Raw genomic sequence first — 17830 nt, 5'->3', positions numbered from 1 at the left:
ACTTCTGTAGCATCCCTTTGTCCTCTCCTTGTCACAGTTGAAATTTAGCTATTTTTCTGTGTATAGTATGTCCCGATTCATTTTCTCCTTGTGATGTGATGTTGAATTAGACATGTATCAGAGTGTGTGTAATAAAGGAACAAATGAATGTTCCTGGTATTTGGAGAGAGATCTTGGGTGATTTCAAGAGACCATGGGGATATCAGTAGTTCACATCTGCTGGGTAACAAAGAATATGGTATATGGGGCACCTGGGTGGCCCAGTTGGTTGGATGTCTGACTATTGATTTTGGCTCAGGTCATGATCCCAGGTTCGTGGGATCGAGCTCCACATTGGGCTCCATGCTGAGCATGGAGCCTGCTTGAGATTCTCTCCCCTTCTGCCCATCTCCTCCTCCTCCTCTTTCCTCCTTCTCTCTCTCTTTAAAATTAAAAAAAAAAAAAAAGAATACGGTATATAGTTGATGAAGTGTAGAAGTAAAATAGTTCCTGTTAACTATTGATTATATATGTGTATCTTTAGATCTTGGTTCAGTCCTGACTTGAAGAGGACAAAGTATTGTAGACAGTGTGCTCGATTAAGAAAGAGCATCTGCTTTGCAGGAAAACATCTGTATTTAGACTCCATTTGTCAGCATGCTGAAGTCACTTGGCAGTGACTTTAGGCAGATTATTTAACCTCTTCCTATTTCCTCACCAATAAAAGGGAATTGTAAAAGGTGTCAGAGGGTCTTGAGAGGATTGCCTGAGCCAGTGTGTATAAAGCAGCCAGCACAGTGCCTGGCCTGTAGTAGGCTCTCAAGAAACATGAGTTTCCTTTCTCTGGTTTATGCAGAACCAGAGGGGAAGAAGAACGGAAATATACATGTAATTCAGGAATGATTCTTTAATTATGTCCAGTATTTCTAAGCTGGTTACTTCTCCTTCTTTGACCCTTTCCCATTTCTGACATTTTACTTCACTCTTAACCTCTTGGATCTAACTGGAATACTTCCTGACGGAGGTCCTATCTGAACTTGAGTCTTGAGTCTGGAGGAGTTGGCAGTGTGTCACAGAGGAGGGGAAAAGGGCTTGTGGCTCTTGTGTGTCACCAAGCACCACTGATGGTTGATGCTGTTGATCTGAGATTCTTACAAGTTGAGAAATCACCTTCTGTTGAGCAGTCACTGCTGAGACAGCTTGGGAGATTGTTTTCCTCCCTCTGGTGGCATCCAGTCCCACTATAGTTTGTGGAACTGGGCTAGGAGATGCAGGCTTTGAAACTGGAATTATCATTGAGTGCTTACTGTGTGTCAGGTACTGTCCTAACGCTTCGTGAATGTGAATCGTTTAACACCCCATGAGGTAGTACTGTTAAGAGCTCCATTTTACATACGAGGAGGACACAGAGGCTCAGACAGATTAAGTGACCCAGTAAGTGGTAGGGCTGGGCTGTGAGTCCAGTAGCTGCTGTTGCCTTGCTAGGGCGAGCCCCTCTCCTAGAGGAAGCCTGACTCTGATTAGCTCTCCTTTCCACACAGCCACAAAATGAAAAGTGGCAACTTACATATGTTCTGTGTTTACTGGCTTCTGCCTTGTGCTGCTGTATAGAAGTATCTCTGTAATCGAGGATGAACTTGTCTTCAATTATGAGTGTGGAAGGAGAGCTGTGTTAAAGTGTAGTTGACTCTTCAGCAGTGCAGGGATTACGGGCAGTGGAGTCACCCCGCCTAGTGCATTCAGAAATCTGCATATAACTTTTGACTCCCCAAAGACTTAACTAGTAATAGTCTACTGTTGACCAGAAGCCTTAGTGATAACATAAACAGTCAACATGTATTTTGTGTGTTACGTGTTTAATATACCATATTCTTCCAATAAAGTAAGCTGGAGAAAAGAAAATGTTAACAAAATCATAAGGAAGAGAACATACACATTTACTGTGCTGTACTGTATTTATCAAAAAATATTGGCATATAAATAGACCTGTGTGGTATAAACCTGTGTGTTCAAGGGTCAGCTGTACAAATAAATGGTGACTACTGTTGGTCACACACATTTTAATGCCAAAAGGGAAAGCCAAAAGACTAAGTACCAGTTTACCTAGGTAGTATAATGGATTTTGAAAAATTGTAGACTTGAAATTCTGGAAGCTTGTCCCATCATGCACAAGCATTTCCATATAGCTACTTAACAATTGGATTTTTTTTAATTCCTTATTTTATAAGTTTAGAAATTTAGGTAGTTTCACTGTAAGAACTCATTTCTGATTTCTTTGATTAGTTGATGTTGAAAGTATTCATTTCTTGGGTGGTAAGTAGTAATGATGTTCCATTGAGCAAGTATTTGGTTTGGTTGAACACTCACTGTGTATCAAGTAACTATGGAGAAATGGAATGAATCTCATTGGCTCACAACAGAGATTGATGTTCTCATCATCCTTATTTCACAGATAAGGAGACGGAAGGTCGAAGATACTAAGTTATATTGGCAATTAAGTGGAGAAGCTGGGATTCAAACCCAGGCGGTATGGCTGTAAGGCCTTACCACTCCTCTGTGCTGGGGGTAGACATGGAACTTCTTTTGATGGGGCCATATTTTTCTCATCTTTGTTGAGTGAAGGAGTAATCTGAAGGTGTTATTAGACAGGACCTTCCTCCAAGAAAATTTACAGTCTCATCAAGAAGAGATTATTTATACAATATTGGTAACAAAGTAAGATAGCACACAGAACATAGAAATAAAAGATTATTGGGATTCTCTATCTCCCTTTCTCTGTGCCCCTTCCCCACTCTCAAAAATAAACTTTTTTTTTTTCCAAAAAAAGGAAGATTGTGTCTAGGTAAATAGGTCAGGAGAGACTTTATGAGTAAAATTTTGTTTTGTTTTGTTTTGATATTTAGATATAGGAGGACATTTCTGGCAGAGAAGAGCAAGCTGGTAAATCTGAATTGTCCAGAGAGGGTAGGCAGATAGGAGGTGTGTTCAGAGAATGGAGGGGTTTACTTCAGGTGGAGAGTAACACAGGAAGGGCACGTAGTAGAGGGCAGGCTGACCAGGAGATTGTGGGTTCTTGTTTCTGACCTGGTTCTAGCTTTCTGGTACATTTCCCCAGCAGTCTCCTGGCGAGCACCCTGTGTGAACAACCACGCCTCTTTATCCTCACTCATACTGGTTTTCTGGTCTGCGGTGCTCTTTACCGCTTTATTCACTTATAGCCTTCCCTGGGTACTCCAGTAAGAATTATTTTCAACTGCTTTGGTGGTCCCCAAAATATGGTATGTGTTTCTGCTTCGTAATTATTTCCTTTTGTCTTCTATAATTGTATGTTCTCTCCAACTAAAGGGTAGCCTTCTAAAAGGCGAGATCAGGTCTTACTTATCATTATATCCCTTCTGTTAGTCCTGAGGGCCCACTTTAATATATGCACATTATCAATATTTGGAATATTTGTGGAATTAATCAAATAATAGTATAGAAAGTTACAGCTGTTTTTCTTGGTAAATATTAAATTAGTGCCAAAAGCTTCTAAAGGTAAAAGAAGAGAGATTAATGAGATTATTCTCTTTTTTTCAAGTTTATTTATGTACTTAGCACACACGTGAGCAGGGTAGGGGCAAAGAGAGAGGGAAAGAGAGACTCCCAAGCAGGCCTGGCAGTGTCAGTGTGGAGCCTGATGCGGGACTCGAACCCATGAACGGTGAGATCATGACCTAAGCTGAAATCAAGAGTCGGACGCTTAACTGACTGAGCCACCCAGGCACCACATAGTATTCTTTATAGACATAATTGTGTTTATGCATATAATGACTTGTCATGAAGATAGAGGACAAAAAATGTATGCTAATGCTACCTTTTGTTTCTTATTTACTGAATGTCATAGTAATGAAATCACAGTCTCACAAAAAATGTTAATTTCTTAAGATGCTTGAGAATGAAGTAATTTTTTTGTTCATATAGAATATTTTTATTTATTTATAACTTCTAGGTCATGCCATTATTTTTTTTTAAGTTTATTTATTTTTTTGACAGAGAGAGAGAGAGAGAGAGAGAGAGAGAGCGAGCATGAGTGGGGGAGGAGCAGAGAGAGGGAGACACAGAATCCAAAGCAGGCTCCAGGCTCTGAGCCGTCAGCACAGAGCCCGACTCAGGGCTTGAACTCATGGACCGCGAGATCATGACCCGAGCTGAATTCGGACACTCAACCGACTGAGCCACCCAGGCACCCCTGTTCATTTAGAATATTTTTGAATGTCTATAGAAATACATTTGTACATGTTCTTATGTGTCCCAATTATTTATTATAGACGCATATTTTAATTGCAGTATAATTGAGTTATTAAAGACAAGTCAGATGCTGACTTTGCCACATACTGACTGGGTGTCCAGAGGCAAGTTATTTAAACTTATATCAGTTTCCCTATCTATGAAGCAGAATAAGAATATCTTGAACCATAATCCTGAGAACTCAATGAAATCATGTAGATAAAAGACTTACTATGGTGCCTGGTATACACTATTGCTAAAAAATTATAATTATTTTTATTATTTTGCTTTACTTAGTGTTTAATATGAGCTTGGTAGAGGTTATCTTAATTTCATGTCTCTGCATTGATCATCTTAATCCTAAACTTCTCTTTTCAGTTTTAATAAAAGGAAGACAATACGTCTAAATATATTAATGATTTTGTTCTATTAAACAAGCTTTTGGAGCTTATTTGAATATATGCGAGTTCTGTCAATATCATGATCACTAAATAGCTAATGAATATGAATGGGCTGTTAAAAAACGAAAATAGAAAATACCAAACAAAAATGAAAAAAATGTTTATATTAATAATTGTAAAGTAAAGTTGTAAGATAAAACAGAAACAGAATAATTTTGTATCTGCTACATTTATTTTTTAAATATAGTTACCTCGGTTAGAGTTACAGGGACATAAGTACACACTTGTTATTCTTGGCAATGTGAATAGATACAATTCATTTGAAGGACAGTTCGGAAATGCTTAGTAGGAGCCATACTGGTATTTACATTGTTTGACCTAGTAGTTCAACTCCTGGAAATATGTCCTAAGAAAATAAGCTAGGAGACAAAAAGTGTGTTTATAGTAATGTTAACTATAATATTAAAAGCAAACAGGAAACAACCTAAGATAAAGATAAATGATAGTATATTACACTAAGAGCTTCTTATGTAGCTGTTAAAAATGCATACTGTAGCAGTATTGGAGAATGCATATGAAATAATACTGAATGAAGAAAGAACAAAATTGTGCATTTGTCATTGCTATGACTATGTAAAAATGTGTATGACAAAAGATAATCTTTGCAAAGGAATGTGAATGAATTGTGTTAAATGATCATGAGTAGGTTTTTTTCCCCTTTTGAAAAATTGCACATAGTCAACTACTGAAATATTTGTGGAATTAAAAGAATAATGGTATAGAAATCATATTTCTTTTCCTTGGTCAGTATTACATTAGTGCCAAAAACTACTATAAGAATGAGGAGATTAATTTGCATATTCTTTGTAGGTACGTTGTATTGTGAAGTTGTTTGAGTGTCACCTTTTAAAAGATTGTTACATTTATCATAAAGTAGAAAAAAATCTTGAGGATATCTTCATACTTCCGGCAGCTTAGAGCAAGGTGTTTACCATTCAAATTATATGACATGGCATATACATAAGGATAACAGGAGACACAAATATACAGGGCCTTGAAAGAGAAGCCAAGCCTCAAAGGGTAGGACTCTTTTTAATGTGACTTCTCTTTATTTTAGAACTGATAGATGTCACATGCACCCTGCTGCTTCTAAACCCAGACTTCACCACTGCATGGAACGTAAGGTATGTCTTCTCACCAGTGATCAAATGAACTTGTCCAAATTTCTGAAGACCTCTAAGCCCCATGAGTTGTTAGCTTTTTGAAAAATGAAATATAAACCATGTATCTATTGCATTTTATGCTTATGTCTTCTACCTGTTCTTTATATTACCTCCATGGACAGTTCTGACTTAAACTTGGCTCCTCCTTGTATGTTTTTGTCTTTGCTCCATAAACTTTCCTGTCTGAAATATAAATTATCATGTTGAATTATAGTATGCCATTGGATACATGCTTTTATTTTCCTTCCTTTTTAGAAGAGTAGATGCAACCAGTGTAATTGGTTGGTTTGTAAGGCATTGGTTATGTATTTGTGAAGTACAGTGGGAAGTTACTAATATTGTGACCTCTATGGGCAGATCACTTCAAGTCTCTGGCACTTGGGATTTGGGGAAGGGATCACATACATTGATTAGTATCTTAGTTCTTTCATCAGGTTATTTTAGCTTTAAACACAAAATACTTTATGGAAATATTGAAGTTCAGACCAGGTTCCTGTTTTTTTTTTTTTTTTCACTGAAATTTTTTCAGTTATATAATATGTATGGTTTTTAAAAAATGGTGGTCTCTTTGACTAATACAAATTCTCTTAGAGGAAAGCAGGATACAAGTTAAAGATAAAAGTGAAGTCCTGTTGAACATTGTGAATACATTTTAAATTTTTCCATAGGAGAGACCATAGATTATAGCTCTTTATCTTTAAAGATGACTTAAACAATTTATTTAATCTTCTGGGTAAGCAGGGTTACATTCTGAGTTAGTGTTCTATAATACCTAGTTTTGTATGTGCCACTGATTTTTTAAAATTTAGGTAACTTCTATTATATGTCTTTTTAAATTGTTGAATAATTAGTATTCAGATATTTAGAGTAAGGAGTAAGAAAAGTATAGAATGAGATACAGGCTTTAAAATTTACATAATCTTAGAATTCTGATTTTCTTTTCTAGAAAGCACCACAATGGTTTGTTCATGAGTGGCTACTATATTATAGGGACATACTATAACTTTACTCGTTACCTCATTTAATCCACACAATAGTCGACAACATTTGTTCATTTATCAAGTATTTATTGATCGCTGTATGCTAAGTTCTCGGCACTGGGACTAGAACCACGAACAAAATAAACGAAACCCTGTGCTTGTGGAATTTTTATTCTAATAGGGGAAGAAAGGAAATAAAGACATTTACTAAATAAAATATACATTAGATCAAATGGTGGTTAAATCCTGCGGTGAAACTGGGACGGGAAAGTGGGGAAGGCCGGGAGGAGGATGGGAATACTAGTATTGCAGTTTTAAGTAGGGGGCAGCAAAGACTGCCATGAAGATGGGGATCAATCTGTGAGTTCTGGGGTACGAGCATTCCAAGAAGAGGGAACAGCAGCAAGTGGGAAAGCTGGCGGTGGTGCCCAAAGTGCTCCTTGGTGCACTGAGACAGCAAGGCAGCCCGCGCGGCTGGCACAGCGGGAATGAGGGAGAGAGTAATAGAAGAGGCCGGAGTGTAAGGGAGCCGATCTCACAGGGCTTTTGTAGATCTTCCTAAGCTGTGGTAGGAACTTGGACTCTTACTCAGGGGGAGATAGAAAGTCCTGGAAGCTGAAGAGGGACAGTATTTCACTTTAGAAACTCTAGCTCCTGTGGAAAGTAGACTATAGGAGTGCAGGGGGGTGGTTGGGAACTTAGGCAGTGGTTGCATAAAAGATGAGATGCGGTTAGGTGAGAGATGCTGTGATTGGAGGTAGAATTTAGAAATGGAAAAGGTGAGATTCTCACTGTATTTTATTGAACCATATAAGCTTTGTATTTAATAAACAAATTTTAAAGACACAGATGATGAATTCGATGCGGGAAAGAGAAGAAGGTCAAGCTTGTGTCTGGTTTTTGGCTTGAGGAATGGAAAGGATGGAGTTGCCCTTTACCGAAATGGGGCTGCCTGGAGGAGGAGCAGATCCAGGTGGGGGTGCTGGGTGGAAGTGAGGAGTTCAGCATGGGACACATTAGATTTGTGTCCTTGTACTTGTGTATGAATCTGAAGTTCAGGCAGGAGTTCGAAGCCAGATGTAAATATGGGAGTCACTAGAAAATGGGTGGTGGTATTTAAGGCCCTGAGACTGTTTGAGGCACCCAAAGGAGTGGGTGTGGATAGAGGAAAGAACAGGCGTAGAAAGCACCGGGACACTACAGGTTTCTAGTGTTGCACAATCCAGTATAGTGGCCACAAGCCACGTGTGGCCCTTGAAAGGCGACTCATCTCACTTGACATGTGCTGTAAGTGTAAACTACGTATCAGATTCCAAAGACTCAGTACCCCCAAAAGTAAAATATCTTGTTAGTAATTTTTAGATTGAATTACATGTTGAAATTATATTTGGGGCATATTGAGTTAAATAAAATATATTGCTTTATACTTGTTTGTAAGGTAGCTGTTATAAAAGCTGAAATTACATACAGGGCTCACATTGGTGACTCACATATTTCTGTTGGGCACTGCTGTCCTAGACTGCGTGATGAGGAATCCGTAAGGGAGACTTTTAGGAAGGAGCTATAAACTCACAACTGAGAGCTTTCTTATGGGTAGGGACCACGTCTTTTTTTTTCCCCCCTTTCTTTCCCTACCATCGACTCCTCTAGTGCCTGGCACGTAATCAGCCTGGCACTGAAAATAATTAAGTTGAGTGAAAAAGAAATGAAGGTAATAGAGAAGTGGGAGTACCGTTTTCCCTCGTGCTCTCAGTTCGTCATTATCACAGAGGACTCGAAAATCCTTCAACCAGAAAAGATTGTTACTAGCACGGTGTACAAACATACATACATAAACATGTACACACACACACATATATAATTTATTGTATATTTTATAGGGAAGTTCAGTTCAGGAGAAAGAACCTGGTCTTAACATACATGGATCTTGGTCCTTTTTCATTAATTAACTAGCAGTTGACTTTAGAGGCAAACACTGTTAACTTCACAACAGTTTTAGTTTCTATGTCTGTGAAATAAAAGATTTGAGCTAGGTAATTTTTTGTGATTCTTTTCAAACTTTTCGATTTTTGCATGGTCTGGTTTTTGGGAAATTTGCTCCATAAATGTGACTTCAATGATATTCACAGCAATCACTTTTGAAAGTTATTCTAGTAAGATGATCAGTGAAGTTTTGTGCTAAAGGAATAAAAAGGAAACCTTGATTCTTTAAAAAAAAGTCCATTTGTGGGTGTGTGTTCTAGTAAGTCTTAATTCGTATCAGTAAGGCTGACATGAAGACATAGGATCATGAGTACATTTTATGCAAAAACAACCAGCTTTGGAAAGTAAATTGATCTAACCTTGTAAGGTCTCTTGCAGATCAAATACTTAACACTCTGTTTAATTGTTGGTGTATTTCTTGTGCAGTAACTCTGGGAAGCATTGAGTGATTTTGACTGTATGTTAGAAACCGCTAAAACATGGTATTAATACATCAGCATTTCATTTTATAGGTATTGTGGCCTCAGGGGAAAAAATAGACGCAAGAATAAGTTTTTGAGCTGATTTCCTGTGATTACAGTGAGTGATGGATATAGTTTAAAAATCCAGCCAGTTGCAGAAAAAAAATGAATGGCACTTTTTTTGCTTTGAAATTCAGCAAAGTACTTCATGAAGGAGTTTGACTTCATAACAGTGTCCTGTTTTTTCCATCATTCCGTGAACCTACATAGAGTAATAAGCAGAACATCTTTGAGCAAAGATAAATAACAAAATAGCTGACACCAAGTTCCCGTGATCGTGTCCTTTACTCATAGCCTATTGAGTTAAACTGGGGACTTTATTTTATGCAGATTAGATGTTTGCTTCCAATCTGAGTTCCAAGACCTTGAGTCTAAGTTACCGATTCTCCCCTAGCTTCAGTTGTCTCTTCTGTAAAATTGAGATGATAGTAGGTTGTGCCGTATGGAATTGTTTTTATAAATCAAAAACGATTAAACCTAAGCATCCAGATCCTGGTTTCTAACACCCTTCTCTAATAAAAGGAAATAGGCTTCTTGAAGAAATGTCTCATTCTAAGAGCAGGGCAGGAAATATATAAGATGAGTGTGGAATATCTCAAAGAGCCAGAAAGTAAGGAAGTGCTCAAAGAGGAAAATGATGGGAATATGTCAGGGGTTTCTATAGCCAAAGCTTGAACACCTGAGCAATAACATACCACTGGATTGTACCCTGAAGTGTAAAATGGGTGTTCATAGTGACTCAGTGACATAAATAATTGACTAAGCAAGCAAAAAGTAGACAGATCTCCCGTATAGAAGGATTCCAAGTACTTTATCCAGGCGGTCCCCTCAGGGAGCTGGAGTACAACTCCCCTACTCCTTAAGTGGAATTTCTTTCCAAAAAGCACAGTGGAGAAACCTGACATGTACCATCTTACCGAGGTCATCAAGGTCAGCATCGGCTGGGACAAGTCATGATATTCTGTGCCCTGGGAAATGATGCGATAAAGGTGGTACTTTGTGGTCTCTTCCTCCTCAAAACCCTGGTCTAACCGTAAGAAAAGTTTCATATAAAATACCTCATTAGGGCTTATAAAGACTGCCAAGGTTTGTCCGAGGAGCCTAAGGAGACATAGCCAAACGTAATGTGATGTTCTGGCCAGGGTGCTGGACTAGATAAAGGACATTTGGTAAAAATGAAGGAATTCTGAATAAAGTATGGACTTCCAATAGTAATTTACTGATGGTGGTTCATCAGTTATGACAAATGTACTATAATATATTAATAAAGGAAACTGGGTACAGGGTATACAAGAATTCTCTGTACTATCCTTAGAACTTTTCTGTAAATTTAAAACAATTGTCAGATTGAAAGTTTATTTAAGACTTTTTTTTCTAAGTGATCTCTACACCCAACATGGGGCTTGAACTTACAACCATGAAATCAAGAGTCACATGCTTCACCCAGCCAGGTATCCCAAAAGTTTATTTAAAAAAAGAAATAAAATTAAGAAATAAATTCTTAAAAAAAAGAAACTGCCTGGGTGGCTCAGTTGGTTAAGCGTCCAACTCTTGATTTTGGCTCAGGTCATGATCTCGTAGTTTGTGAGTTCGAGCCCCACATCAGGCTCTGTGCTAACAGTGCTGAGCCTGCTTGGGATTTTCTCTCTCTCTCTCTCTCTCTCAAAATAAATAAATAAAGTTAAAAAATGTTTTTAAAAAAAATAATAAAGACAAACCCCCCCAAAAACCCCAAAACAATTGAGTATTGGCAATTTCATATGGTTCTACATAATGTAGGATTGTTTTGAGGATTAAATTAGATAATATATGTAAGTCACTTAACACAGTGCCTGATTCAGGGAAAGTGTACAGTAAATGGTAGTTTTTATGAGGATGATTTTTATTATCATCATTATGGTTATTTCAGACAGAATAAAGATATACAATTAAAAAAAAGATGGCATTTGTTTATTCACTCATTACTGTGTGCCATGCACTGAGCTAACCAGTGAAGACTTAGCCATGGACAAGATACATGGCCCCTGGTTTCCTACAAATTAAATCAAGTGACAGTAGAGAGAAAACATAACTAATAACTTGAGATGGAGAGAAGACAGAAAAACTTAAATGAGATAAACTTTGTAGAAATATAAAAGCCCTCGCTTAATTTCATCCCAGTAAGGTTGTGCATGTAGCACAGCACTGTTCCCATCACCCCCTGCTCTTAATAAAACCATACAGGTGGCCTTTTCCTTTCCAAGGTACTTCTCCCCACATTTACTTGACCTTTGTTTTCTTCCTTCGTCCTCTGTTAGCAGTGTGTCACCTAAGGCTTTTAGGATGAATCTCAAAGCCCAGCTTATTCAATACGCAGCCACCTCAAATTTAAGGCAGTACTCCATTTCCTCAATAAGAAAATCTAAAAAAAACTTTTTAGGCTAATATCAATATGTAATCTTAAACTATGTGCATGAGATAAGCAAATGTCAGACTCTGATAATTTTTAAATTTAGTCACATACCTTTAAAATAGCATGTTATGTAAAGTATTTTAACTTATTAATTCATCATATTCTTACATTTCATCAAACAATTTAATTCAAATGTTTTATGTGGTTTATGGACATCAGTGACTTTGTCATCATGAGAGTTATTTTTTCAACTTACTCAGCAGTTTTCCAGAGCACATCAAGTTTACATGTATCTAGCTTGTTTGAGATATAGCACTTTATGAATCCATGTGTGACTAAAATTTTTCTCAAGATAGATTCCTACTTGAATGCATTCGAGCAGTTGATTTTCTTTTATGATTATGTCTTGGTTCTGTGATAGCTATACCTTAATCAATTACTGTATTTCTTTTTCAAGTGATCTTTAAAATTTTATGACAGTATTTAATGCCTACAGTGTTCAGTCCTGTCCCCAGGAATGTTTATTAAATTGTTATTTAAATTTTGCTTGCTTTCTTATGATTCTATTTGGTGATATTTTATTTATTTTTTTAATGTTTATTTTTGAGAGAGCAAGAGAGAGAGAGAGACAGAGTGTGAGCGGGAGAGGGGCAGAGAGAGGGGGAGACACAGAATCTGAAGCAGGCTCCAGGCTCTGAGCTGTCAGCACAGAGCACAATGCCCGGCTCAAACTCACAAACCATGAGATTATGAGCCCAAATCAGACGGTTAACCGACTGAGCCACCCAGACGCACCTATCTGGTGATCTTTTAAAGCATCCATATATACTATTGATTGAGGTTATTTCAGGCTGATATAGCTTGCCATATATGTTGTTCAAAATAAATTAAGGGAGCACCCCTAATTTTACAAACTTCCTAAAGATTCAGATATAAAGTGACTGCTCTTTTCTGAAGAAAATTTTGATTATTTCCTCACAGACATATATGACAGTCTATGTAGGCAGTTGTAAATAAGGTGAGCTTTAAAATTTAGTCAATGGAAACGAGGCTGCCTACAGTAAATTCTATACCATAGAGTTTGGTGCATCACCTAGCTTGTCTAAACACAGTGCTTTGTCACTGGCTTTTGAATCAGTGGGTCTGCGATGAGATCTGAGAATCTGCATTTCTCATAAGTTTCAGATGATGGTGATGCTGTAGTTAAGGACCTTACATTGAGAAACACTGTGTTACAAAGAAGTTAAAATTATATAGGAAAATATTTTGCCTCCTTTTACACTATAGGTATGCTGACTTACCGTATGAACGAAACATTACTGATTTCAGAAGAAAGAGGACATAGGACTGCAAAAGTAATTTGCTGTTGCATTAGTCTTTCAGTGACTAATACAGGAGTATTCTGTACTAATACAGAAGTACATAGACTTCCTGTCCAATGAAAGCAAAATAGCAAATCCATTTTTTAAAGCATCCATAAACCTCAGTGTCACTTCAAATTATATTCTGAAATGCCTGACCTAAATGGTTATAAAATATAAATATTTGTTATCACTGTTCAGTATTTTCATTAAAAGGGAAATTGTTTCTCTTATCAAACAAAAATGTAGAAAGAGCACATCGCTGTTGGAAAGAAAATGTATTGTGGTAATTAGGAACTAAATTCATCTAAATAGGTGAGGTATATGATCTGGGCTCTGGTCTTCATGGGATTAAATTTCTCTAAAATAAATGAATTACCAACCCTACCACAGGAAGGACTTTTTCAGATTAGTAAATTCTAGTCAGTGACCTAATTGTATTGTAATAGATTCATTGCAAATTAATTGGGAATATAATCAGGACTATCAGAACCTGAGAAGTAGGTTGAGAGCTCCTGCATGACAGTCTTACAACTGCACAGAAGCTCTCCTGTTGGTATTTCAGAGAGCAGCGGTCACAGTATCAGGGGCCGTGCAGGTATTTCACCCGGTAATAACATCTTCTGGGAACTTATCCCAAAAGTAATGGTAGAAACAAAAGAAGTCTTAAACATAACGTTCTGTTTCAGAAATATTTCAGAATAGCGAAAACTTGGAAGCAACCCAGATGTCTAACCAAAGAAGAAAAGGTCATTAAATGATAGCATAGCCAATCAGTGGAAACTATTTGACTGTTTTAAATGTTCACTTTAGAACTGTGGGGTAAGGTAACTCTTAAGCTGTAAAACATAATATAAAATTATATGTTAATTAAATATATATACATATGGGGAAAGACATAAGGGAAAATTGAAAAATAAAAATAGTAATTTTGTTAGGGTAATGTTGAATGATTTTTTCCCTTACATCTTAATCATACTGTGTGTATGATTAACTCCAAGTAGAGCAATTCTTGACTCGTATTGGATCTGCCCTACAGATACTGATGTCAGGCCTTGTGAGTTCTGGAAATGAGACAAGCCAGAGAAGCTCTTTGCCCTCTCCAGCCTGGTAATTCAAGTTCCACTACTGATTTAAGAGCTTCTGTTTCAATTTATTAATCCTGCTAACTTTGAGATGATGAGAATATATTCTCGATTACTTTGTGTGATATTTATGAGAGTTTCATGTTTTGTTTTTTTTTTCTTTTTCTTGGAAATTCACTTCATAGTGAGGTTCCATTAATAGCCATGCAGTATGTTTAGATGGAAAGATAAGAGTAACGGTTCTTTTTACTTTTCTTTTACAGAAAAGAGCTGATCCTCTCTGGCACTTTAAATCCAATTAAGGACTTACATCTGGGAAAACTGGCCTTAACTAAATTTCCAAAGAGTCCAGAAACATGGATTCACAGGTGCGGTAACTTTACACTATAGGATTCTTACTTAGGATTCAGAATGGCTGGACAAAAAACACAGTGTCAGTCAGGGTCACATATTGGTTCAGAGTATGAATTCTTAAGCCAAGTTACCTACTTTTAAATCTATATGCCATCACCTGCTCTCTGTGTGATCTTCAGAAATTCAAGCCTCAGTTTTCTCATTCGTAAAACAGGACTAATAATTACACCTATTTCAGAGTTAATGGTTGGCTTTATATGAGCTAATGTATGTTACCACTGCCACAGTGCCTGGCACATATTAAATAGTAGATTTTAGTTGTTATTATTAACTCTCTGAGCAGTCATAATAGAGATGGCATTTACATATTCAACTATAATGAGCAACTCGGGTTTTAGAATCCATTCAGGTGTGTTTCTGGTACAGATTGCCGTAGTGATGGTTGTGGTTATCAAAACTAACAAAATAAGGGCAGCTGAGGTGAATGGTGTATAGGCCACGCTGAAGTTGCTAAGATGATAATCGCAAAGGATATTTTTAGGTTAAAGGCCCGAGGCAGCCAAAATGCACGTAAAAACTCATTTCAACATCCTGGCTCTCTGAAGCATCTTGCTCTTGGGACTCCACAAAACGACTCCATTTTGACTAAAATGGGATGGTGTGGGCTTGCCGGCTGGGGTCAGGGGGGAAATTCTTTATAAAGAAGTCCATTCTCAGTTTACTAAGCCACTTAGAGCTTTTCTTAAGTCCTGAGCATTTTTAGGATCTTAGTTCAAGGTATCTTAGCTGTGATCTTGCCTTTGGCTAGCATTGCAAATCAGCTGCTTCCACTGTGGAGTCCATGGTATTTTCTTAGTAGGAATTGGGATGACACTTCAGAGAGGCATATGAGTGTGTGTATAGAGGTTTGGAAAGGGGTGATGGCAGGGGAAATGCATTATTGTACCAATTTATAGGTTTATCTAATATTTTATAAAACAGGTTTTTGTTGTTAAGTAAAAAACTTCTGTTTGAAAATGACAAAATGAATTTTTATACTCAATTTCTAGTAACCTTTGGGTTGGAAAATTTCATCTATAAGAATGCTTCTTATTGAGAAAATATTTGTAAAAACTAAAGACATTAGGTGGTTAGACATGCTTTTTTAGTGCTTTTCATTTAAATGTATGCTAATGAAAATCTTAAATAGACAAGGGGAAAATCTGTGGATAAAGACATTTTAAAATCTCCTTGATGGTTTAACTAATTATATTGTATTTGTGTCTTTCCACATTTTCTGCTATAATAAAGAAATTCTGCTTAAGGAAAGCAGTCATAATGCAGTTTCTTATTTGCAAACAAATACACATAGGGTGAGGCATGTACATATAATTAAAGATGTGAACCATGACTCCTCTTCTAGGATTTACCAGCCATTAATTAATATCCCTTCCAGGACCACCACCACCACAACCCGGTACACACACACACGCGCGTGCACGCGCGCGCGCGCACACACACACACACATACACACCCCTTGTCTTTGCATTTCCTGGCCAATTGGACTTTTTTATATAATTATATTTATATAGTTATATTGGAACTAGGCAATCTCTTTTTGACACATTTTAATGCTTTAGAAAGGTTTCTCTCTCTGACCTTTCTTCCTCATCCTCTCTATCCATGGTCCTGAAGCTAATTATATCTTTAAAAAATTTTGTTACTGTTTTATTTATTTTTGAGACAGAGAGAGACAGAGTACGAGCAAGGGAGCGGCAGAGAGAGAGGGAGACACGGATCTGAAGCAGGCTCCAGGCTCTGAACTGTCAGCATAGAGCCCAATGTGGGGCTTGAACTCGTGAACCACGAGACCATGATCTGAGCTGAAGTCAGATGCTCAACTGACTGAGCCACCCAGGCACCCCAATATATCTTTAAAAACAAATACAACAAAGTAATCCCACTGCCGCAAAATTGGGCTCATAGATAGGCATGGCACGAATGGAAATTAAGATCAAAGAAAACTGGCTGTTTTCCTCTCTGATTTATGTTCTTTCCTCGTTCTCATTCCCACGTGTACCTTAACAGGCGATGGGTGCTACAACAGCTAATTCAGGAAACCTCCTTGCCTTCCTTTGTGACAAAAGGAAACTTGGGAACAATTCCTGCAGAAAGGACACAGAGACTAATACGAGAAGAGATGGAGGTCTGTGGTGAAGCGGCAGGGAGATACCCAAGCAACTATAATGCCTGGTCCCATCGCATCTGGGTTCTGCAGCATCTGGCCAAGCTAGACGTCAAGGTAAGGCTGTTCCTCCAGTCTCCCTACACACATTCCCTGTCTGCCCTTTAAATCTTCTGATAGCAATTCCTCCTCAGAGGAACTTTTAAGGAAGAAAGTAGAGGAACTAATGGCCCAGCAGCCTGGGAAGGATCTAGCAGCTGATACCTCCAGGGAAGCCGTGGCAATTCAAAAAGTTTACATTCCTCACCAGTGCAGTTTTGGGCACTCTTCTGGTTAGTACGTTGGTAGAACTAACACAAGTTTAAGCAGCAAAGAAGACTGAGCATAATGCATTTTGCCCTGAAACAGGAAGAGATTATTAAGCCTTACAGAATTGGACCGGTTCTTTCTTGGTGGTCTTCCGTTCTGCGACTTGATGTGCTGAACCAGCTGGCTGCCTGTTCACCTTCTCTCCTGGGGAGGGAAAAGAAGATCTCACCTGGTGTTCCCAAACTTGGCTGAGTCTGTCAGTCACTTTAGGATTTCTGAGTCTCACCCCAGGCCTACGAAATTGGGGAAAGGACAGAATTTAAGATCAGTATTTTTCACGGGCTCAGGGAGCTTTCTGGATGCAGAGCCGGGTTGGAAGCTGTCATAGCCTAAACTTTTCAGTTTAGAAATGAGGAGATGGAAGTTTCCAGAGAATTTTAATGACTTAGGCTTGGCCACGGTTATATGACTTATTATTCATCAGACTGAGACCAGCTATCCTTTTGCTCCATCATACATATGACAGCTGCTATTTTTCTTCGCTTCTTATGTTTTAGTGCCATAAGAATCCACGGTCCTCCTCTGAAAGCTTCCCAGGCTTGAGACACCTTAAAGGGGTCAAAATACCTCATGTGGTGCTTTGAGATTAATAGAGAAGCATTCTCTAATTTTGCTCACCACCCCCTTCTACATCTCCCTTCTCAGGTTCCTGCTCCCCTCTCTGTATCCTAACCAGAGATTCCTCCAGGATTTTTTTTAAATTCCAAGGGAATTTTAAACCAACAGTTCTGGAAAAGGAACCCCTCCCCTC

The 17830-nt window shown here is 37.9% G+C and overlaps 1 protein-coding gene across 1 annotated transcript in view; it reads left to right on the top strand.

Annotated features, from left to right (window-relative positions):
* The window catches only part of PTAR1 (protein prenyltransferase alpha subunit repeat containing 1), a 49856-nt gene that overhangs the window by 13732 nt on the left and 18294 nt on the right, over window positions 1-17830 (top strand). Inside the window, exons 3-5 of the mRNA XM_043565846.1 lie at window positions 5764-5830; window positions 14455-14559; window positions 16614-16827. Coding sequence (XP_043421781.1) covers window positions 5764-5830; window positions 14455-14559; window positions 16614-16827 — 386 coding nt within the window. The remainder of the gene's footprint in view (window positions 1-5763; window positions 5831-14454; window positions 14560-16613; window positions 16828-17830) is intronic.

Source organism: Prionailurus bengalensis, chromosome D4 (genome assembly GCF_016509475.1).
Source record: "Prionailurus bengalensis isolate Pbe53 chromosome D4, Fcat_Pben_1.1_paternal_pri, whole genome shotgun sequence".
Taxonomy (NCBI): Eukaryota; Metazoa; Chordata; class Mammalia; order Carnivora; family Felidae; genus Prionailurus; species Prionailurus bengalensis.
This window is presented reverse-complemented; position numbering and strand designations above follow the sequence as displayed.